At 40.4% G+C, this 8,473-nt stretch overlaps 1 protein-coding gene across 1 annotated transcript; it reads left to right on the forward strand.

Annotated features, from left to right (window-relative positions):
- Positions 1 to 3,139: 3,139 nt before the first annotated feature.
- Positions 3,140 to 5,156, forward strand: nkx6.2 (NK6 homeobox 2). The gene is made up of 3 exons (XM_071524626.1): positions 3,140 to 3,572; positions 4,307 to 4,479; positions 4,908 to 5,156. Exons 1-3 carry the CDS (start codon positions 3,140 to 3,142, stop codon positions 5,154 to 5,156), a joined length of 855 nt encoding a protein of 284 aa, XP_071380727.1.
- Positions 5,157 to 8,473: the final 3,317 nt, after the last annotated feature.

Below are 8,473 nucleotides of genomic sequence, written 5' to 3' on the forward strand. Positions count from 1 at the left end.
AGAGGGAGAGAGAGGTATTGATGGAGACTCTCCAGGTCTGCTGACTCCAACAAGCGTCTTTTTGTCCAAACATCTGCTTATCTTCTCTGTCACTGCTGTGTCAATTCCCATTTGTGTCGAGGTTACAGTCAGATTAGATTATCTTTACCCTGCTTATTAACCTATTTTCCTTCAGTATTACAATAAAGGCCTGCGCGCCATCAACAGGCCAACAGCCCATAATTAAAAATCATTCCTCGAACAGTACAATTGGCCGGCCGAGAATACATTTGTATTCATTTATAATGGAGTATGAATAGCCATATTTAATAGACAGCTTTATGACTCACTGGACCAAACAGCAATAGCCAATACTTACCCATGTTTGATTTAAATATAAATATTTCATATAAGTAATAATAATAGAATAAACATTTACTTTAAAATGTAGCCTATTTAATTATTATGGTAAATGTTTATTGTAATTCTTCTTCTTCTTCGTCTTGTTATTATTATTATTATTATATTACTACATTATGTAAACCACCATGATGAATTATTTTTTTAATTTTATTGGAAATAATAATGTAGACGTAATCCACTATCTTGCAAGGTGTAGCTTTCAATCTTTTTTTTCTTTTTCTTTTTTTTTTTTTCAAAACCTTCACCCACATTTCTACCTTCCATTCATTCAGCGAGCCATCTGACACTTCAGGCCCCGTATCAATTTCTTTTACAAATTTGAGTTTAAGAGTTTAAACTTTAAATTACTTATAAATTTAGATGATCAAATTTCAAATCATTCATTATGTTAAATTGCAATTATGGCTTTACAATGACAGGCTATTTGGCAGCTCCCGTCTTGGCCGCAGATGAAATGGAAAATGTGCCAATCTTTCTGTCATTGATCACAGACTGCAGGTTAGGCGATAGTTGCTTTATTCAACTTTATGACACTCAGCTTAGGAAAACGAAGGAGTGTGGAGGGATTGAGCAAAGGTTGTCAGCTTTGCTCATTAAATGCTATTTATTTTTTCAATGCAGACATTTTTAGAACGAGCAAAAGAAAAAGGAACAACCCTAGATAATGCAGCTAATTTATATTATAAGGAGAATTTATAAGGATATAAATTAGAAATGAGGTACCGTTTGAAAACTAAAATAAACATGTGGACTGCATCCCTTCAACTTCAAGAAATACAGTGAAAATTGTGAATCACGTCGCCTTGAAAACCTTTTAGAATCCACAATCTCTCCCCGGTGATCAAATGGGCAGCAAGGTGCATTTGCTGAAGCCTTTCAAATGCTAACGTGGCCATATTTCACTCTTACAGCCTTCTCGCATCTCCATAAAATATTACAGCACTCAGTCTGATGACTGGAGCCCGCATGGCGCGTTTCTCACACACTTTCACCGTAATAATGCAGTTTGTCCCCAAACCGCACATTATTTGGCTCGTATAAAAGCAAGCCGTGTGCTTTGAGGGGTTTATACTCTGTAATGACCGAGGATAATCTGAGCCTGAAGGCCTGTGGGTGTTCTTACTATCCGAGTCTTTCAAGGAAATAAGGGAATACGAGACATAATGCTGGGGATGTTCAACATTTATAATAGATGAGGAAAAATAATAATTTTATGAGATGTAAAATAATAACATACATTGAAATAGCATCTTATCCCGACATCTTTCTCCAAAGTACCGGGATCTATCACACAATATTGAGCAAAGGACAGAATACATGTTGACTGATAAAAACCTATAACCGCATATCAACAATATAAAAGTTATCTAGGCTATCAAAAAAATTAAAGTTATGATTGTATAGCCGATTCCGCTTATAAAAAAAATAATGTTCAATCGAGTTACTATCATGCTTTTCCGTAATCCGTGGACTGGTCTGCGTTCTGTAAAATCTAATCTCCAATCTCCGTCAAATTCACTAAAAAGCCTGAAGTCCCGCTCGTGCGCCCCGGCCGCGTCCCGCATCCACTTTAATACACTCGCACTGTCAGCGCTAATGGCTTATAATGTAAATATATCTTTTTTGTCAGATCTGGAAACAATGATTTCCACAGTGTGAGACGCATCATTAATAGCAGCGCAATAAGATCTTAATAGAGTGTGGCTCCTGCTGCCTTCAGGGCCTCCTCGGAAGCTCCGGCTTCCGACTTGTGGAGTGGTAAATAAAGACTTTTAGCAGCGTTCAAGTGCGTTTGATCGCGAATATATAAAATGGATCCTGCACTAGAAGTGTTTATTTGATGGTGGTTGTTTTATTTTAGAAATCAAGTGGTACAGAGCTACTTTTGCAGCAGATGGATTGAATTCTAGGTTTCAAATTAATTTCTCACAACATATGGCATCTTAAATTAAAAACAGAGTGAAAACAGAGACAGATAATAATACTAATTTATAGCCTATATTGAATGCCAGACAATACATAGCCTATAAAAATAAAATACAGCGTTTTTACAATCAATTCTTTGCATTTCCCCCCTCTAAACGTCACATCTCGGCAACTCGGATATCATAAACAAATCCCATCTTCCCCAGTCCTATTTCCCACTTTGTTGGGTCGTCCACGTGCAGCAGAACTCATAACTCCTATATTTCCGACAGCACGTGAAGGCAGCATTAGTCCGGCGGAGACGCACATGTAAAGCAGCGGAGTCTCTGTGTCCTCCAATCAGGGCGCCGTCCCGCTCCGCCTTATCCAATGGGAAATACGCGCGTCCAGGTGGCTGCGCTGTTATCAGCGCGTCCCGCTTCACTCCCAGCATAGACCGAGTCAATTTAGGGAAAGAAAGCCGAGCCCCTTAATGGTCCCCATCAAAACCACTAAAAACATCATCAGATCGGCCGACTTCCGAGAGGATTCCTCTGCTGGACGCATGCAGCCTTCTCCCAGCTGACAGACTGACACAAACGGACATTTTTTTGGGAGGGGGGTTGATCCAGCTCTGCACTTCCCGAGAGAGAAGTTGAGTTTCCTGCAAGTTTTGTCAACATTCTCCCATATCCAGGATACTTTTGGAAGAAGGCGTCAGAAGCGCATCCCCGGTCCGCTCTGCGCCTTTATTTATCTTAGTTGTTGTTTTTTTTTTACATTTTTATTTCCCGTTTTTATCCACGCGAGTTCGGGTGGTTCATGTTCACAAATGTTAGCTGTCGGGCAGATGGAGGCTAACCGGCAGAGTGCTTTCGTCCTGGGCAGCACCCCGCTGGCGGCGTTGCACAACATGACCGAGATGAAGACGTCCCTGTTCCCGTACGCGCTGCAGCAGGGCCCGGCGGGCTTCAAGGCGCCGCAGCTCTCCAACCTCAACTCCCAGCTCACCATGGGCACCCCGCACGGAATAAGCGACATCCTGGGGAGACCCATCACCACGGCCGGGCAGCTGCTCTCCGGCTTCCCCAGGATAAACGGCCTGGCCACCACCGCCGCCGCCGCAGCAGCAGCGGGGATGTACTTTAGCCCGGCGGTGTCACGGTACCCGAAGCCCCTGACGGAGCTGCCGGGGAGGGCGCCCATCTTCTGGCCCGGGGTGATGCAGGGGTCCCCCTGGAGGGACCCGCGGGTTCCCTGTCCCTGTAAGTCCTGGTTCTCTCTTTGTCTGTATGGGTGTCTGAGTCAGTATATGGATGGTTTATAGTCAGAAAGAGCCATGGCTGCTGTGTGAGAGTGTAGAAAATGTTTTTTTTGTGCAGCCAGTATTGCTTTTCCTGTGATTTTAGACAGCCTGCAGCCTATGTGTGTGTGTGTGTGTACTGTTGGAAGAGGCCTATACACAGCACTAGAAACAACTAGGCTACAGTAATCCAATAATATGCTTAAGAAGGATACTAACAAAACTATAAACTATATCCTATATAATATTCTCAGGAATATTATGGCGATGCCATAATATATAAAAAAAAAAACAATACCATAAAGCAGATAAGATCACTATAAAGTTACTGTTGAGAACCACAGACACTGCAAGTCCCTATAGGAATATTATAGGAATTTTATAGTGATGCCATGCATAACTTAATACCATGCAGCTACTGTAGGTCAGAAATATACCACAGAAAATCTATAATGTCACCACTGGAGATGAGAAATGCCATAAAGCACCATAAGGCCGTTATAAACTCACACTGAGCACCACAGACACACTATAAATCCCTATAGGAATATTATGTGAATATAGGGATTTTTTTTTTTAGTTGAGTGACTGCTTTAAGCATAAGCTGCCATAAGACATAAAATAGCGTGCAGGCCTAACTGCCAACACAAACAGCTGTCTGACCCCCTCTCTCTCCCTCTTGTTATGTGATTCCAGCTCAAGCGAACCTCATGCTGGACAAGGACGGCAAGAAGAAACACTCCCGGCCGACGTTTTCGGGACAGCAGATTTTTGCACTGGAGAAAACTTTTGAGCAGACGAAATACCTGGCCGGCCCGGAGAGAGCCCGCCTGGCCTACTCTTTAGGCATGACGGAGAGTCAAGTCAAGGTAAGGGCCAGCTGCTGTAGGACCTGCTGAGTCATCTGTTGCAAATATGAAAATATTAGTAGTAGGTGGCCGGCTGCACTGTAATTTTGCACTGTTGGAAATCCCACTTTTGGCTGCGCAGGCCAAAAAAAATAAGTTATTCAACAATTGCAATTACATTTATTTTAGCCATCACATTCATTTTTGCCATCTCAAATTATATTATTATTATTATTGTTATTATTATTATTATTTATAGGCCTACTATTATTATTATTATTATTGTTGGCTGTAGCCTATCCTGGACTATTTAGACCAATTCTAGGCCACTCAGTTGGATATATATGTTTATGTATATATATTTCTATATGTATTTCTGTCGTTTCTCCTGGCTTTCCTCCTTCCCTGGAACCTGTTGAGCATCTCGTTCTCTCTCCCCTCCTCCGCAGGTCTGGTTCCAGAACAGGAGGACCAAATGGCGGAAGAGGCACGCGGCGGAGATGGCCACGGCCAAGAAGAAGCACGACTCGGAGACGGAGAAGATGAAGGAGAGCTCGGACAACGAGGACGACGACGAGTACAACAAGCCGCTGGACCCGAACTCGGACGACGAGAAAATCACGAGACTGCTCAAAAAGCACAAGGCCACCAACCTCGCCCTCATCAGCCCGTGCAGCAACAGCTCGGACACGTTGTGATGCCCCGGATTTTGGGGTGGTGGTGGTGGTGGGGGGGGGGGGGGTTCGGGGGCCCAAGGTGTCCCAGCAAAGACTCTTTCTGACCCTCTTTCCACCTGACACGACTAACATGCGTCCCGCGTGATCGGATTGTGTTCAGATAGAGAGAAAAAAAAACGCGTAAAACACAGGTGTAAACGCACCCAAGGCGCACTGAAGATTCACCAAAACGTGGCCAGAGACGCATTTTGGCCACTTTTGACGCGTCTCCAATCCGCATACACGGAAGTAAACACCCTTGTCAAAAAAAACAAAAAAACAAAATGGACTGCTATCATACCATCATGTGGATGGGAGGGCAGACTTAATGGACACAAATATTAGGAGAGGAAGTTGTTTTGGCGAGGGGGAGAGATCCGTTTTATCATGTGTAACAACTGGAAACGCGTTTTAACAGCAGGTGTAAATGTAAACAGTTCAAATCAGATACACACACACACACACACACAATCCGGATCAGTGTTGGGCTCCTTACTCCAAAAAAGTAATGCAGGCCTATGACTCATTACACTACTCATGCTAAGCACCTGGGAGGAGTAATTCGTTACTTGTTACATTATTTTCTGTTACACCCCCTTCAAAAAAATGGCAATTAGCAGCTTCTTTTTCCTTAAAAATCAGGAGAAGTCAGTTTCCTCTCCTGTGAATGATGAAGACAGTTGAGACTGAATGTTATTGTCTTCATCTGACTCTATAAAATCAAAGTGTTTCCATATGGAGAAAGTTAAATTTTCTGCCATTTCACATCCAAGCCATAGAAGGAAGGAGGTGGGATATTATTTTTTTTTTGGATAAATTCAACTTAAATTTGATATTTCCAGGGGGGTGAAAACAAAAGCCACTTATTTTTTTTGGAGGTGAATTGGTACAAATATCCACCGAAGTGAAGTAGCCAACACTGATCCGGAATCAGAGACGCATGTTTGAGCTGCCAGGTGTAAACGGGGCCTGTGATGCTTCTAAAGCTCAGTTTAACCAGGGTATCCACTGTCCTAAAAGGCGAGAAAAAAGGAGGGAGGAGGAGCGCGGGAGGAGTGAGTGACTTGTGCTGTAGCCTAAAGATGAAAATGTAAGTGAGATTGTATATATTTTTTACTGAGTAAGTTATGTTGTTCGGCCGGTGGAGACGAGAAGAGACGTGGCAGCCTTTTTTCCCTCCTCCGCAATCCTGACGCGCTTATTATTCCTGCAGAATAACTGTCGCCCCTTTCTCTCCACGTTTTACACTTCTTCTTCTTCTTCATTCAATACCGGCACACATGTATAGATAAATGCAAATGTTGTAAATAATGACTGTAAAAAAAAAAAAAAAAAAAAAAAAAAAAACACTCCCCCAGCTTGTTTTAACGCAATCCACCCACAGCATTTTCTTTTCATGGTTTCATTTTGAAGGAGTTTATGTTTTACCTCATCACGCAGCGAAATAGAAAACTGGACCATCGTTTATGTTGGGAAAAAAAAACAGAAGAAGAGAAGAAGAGAGTATTATTGCTTCCGTCAAGGTTATAGGAAGAAAAAAACCCTTTGTATTATGAATAAATTATTTAACAAGCATTTTTTTTTGTTTTGTTATGGGGTTTGTTTTAATGTATAGGGCTAATATAAATTAAAGACAAATGCATTATTATCAATCATGGAATTTCATTACTGGCAACAATGAGACAATGAGGCATTTAGATTGTTTATTATTATTTATTATGTTATTCGTCGAGTCATGACGAAATGGTGACGTGTGCTATATTTTTAGAAAACTTTGAAGGATTCTCATTAGGCAGGAAATAATAACAATAACAACATACTAATAGGCCTAATAATAGTAATGATAATAACAATAATAATAATAATGATGATGATTTATTCATTTATATAACACCTAAAAACAGAGGTTACAGTGTTATACATAAAACAAAAACTCAAATATTGAATAGTTGCTCATCTTGGTTTGCATTTCTATTTTTCTATTTTAATTATTTTGTATTTATAAGAATTTTTCTACCATTTTACAGAGCACGCATCTTATCAAGTTACTCAAACGTGAAGATTTTCTAGCTTTATTGCTTTATTGAAGCTATGACATCTGCTCAAATTATTGTTATTATTAGAATGATTTCAGATGTAGTTATATAGGCTAGTTATTATTTGTTACAGACGCTCTAAAGCAGAAAATGACATTATTAAAAAGTCAGTCAGTCTTTTTTATATATAACGGATGTTAAGTTTTATTTGTCATCTGACTGTGGTTTCCCAAACTGGGGTCCAAGGACATCCAAGGGTCGCTGAAGGGGGTTTCCCCAGCAAAACGTCGTATAGTTTAATTTTATTATTATTTTACTCAACAGACAATAAGAGAATGTATCAGGAAAACTCATTGGATTATTATGGGTTTATAAAATTCACTGTTTCATTCACATCTACTATGGATTTCTGTTCAAATCCTAACAGCAGTCTGGGCCTGAAGAGTGCGCCCCCTCTGTCTGTGAGCGGTACTGCAGGCGTGTCTGCCATGTCTCTGCCTATCTGCCGTTATAATCACTGTTAACTTTCTGCACCAGCTCTTCTGAATTCAGCCAATCAGCAATTAGCAGTCGTCAAATCAAATCCCATTTAGGATTTCTTGATTATTCTTCTATGACGTGAACAGCCGCTATCAGACAGTAGCTGGGCTCAAAGTGTAGAAAATAAAAAAAAAGAAGGAAAAAAAAAATATAGTCTGACATTTTTGAGAATAGATTATTCAAATTCCCCTACCGAAAAATCGTTGTAATACTCTCTATATATATTTCTAATAATACTACAGGGACTTGAAGTGTGTCTGTGGCACTCAGTGAGTTTATAGTTTTTGTACTTTATGGTGTTTTTAATCTCCTGTGGTATCACTAAATTAGCCTGCTCCCTATTGGATATTAAATATAGGCTAGTTTTGCTGATATTTATATAGTATCCTTCTAAAATTTATTATCGGATTACTAGCTATTTTTTTTCTCGTAAGGCCTCTCCATGCTTTAAAAAAAATATGCCAACGATGTTCAAAATATCTATAATTATTCAACCAATATTGTGCATGCTGAAACCTGTTAATTATGGCTTTAAACCATTCCTATTAGGTGAGGCCGGTTGCTTCAGTCTATCGTAACTCACTTTCTCCATTTACTTTAGCCGGGATGAAACTTTAAAAAAATGGCTTCAAAGTTCAGAGCCAACATTTAGATCAACATCATTCTCTGCCACTTATAAACTCACTGAGCGGCCTACAAATAGGAAAAAATAAACTATATATA

This window comes from Centroberyx affinis, unplaced genomic scaffold (genome assembly GCF_046629955.1).
Source record: "Centroberyx affinis isolate AG114_WGS23_722 - 3 ecotype Tasmania unplaced genomic scaffold, CSIRO-AGI_Caff_v1 ptg001209l_1, whole genome shotgun sequence".
In the NCBI taxonomy this organism is placed as follows: domain Eukaryota; kingdom Metazoa; phylum Chordata; class Actinopteri; order Beryciformes; family Berycidae; genus Centroberyx; species Centroberyx affinis.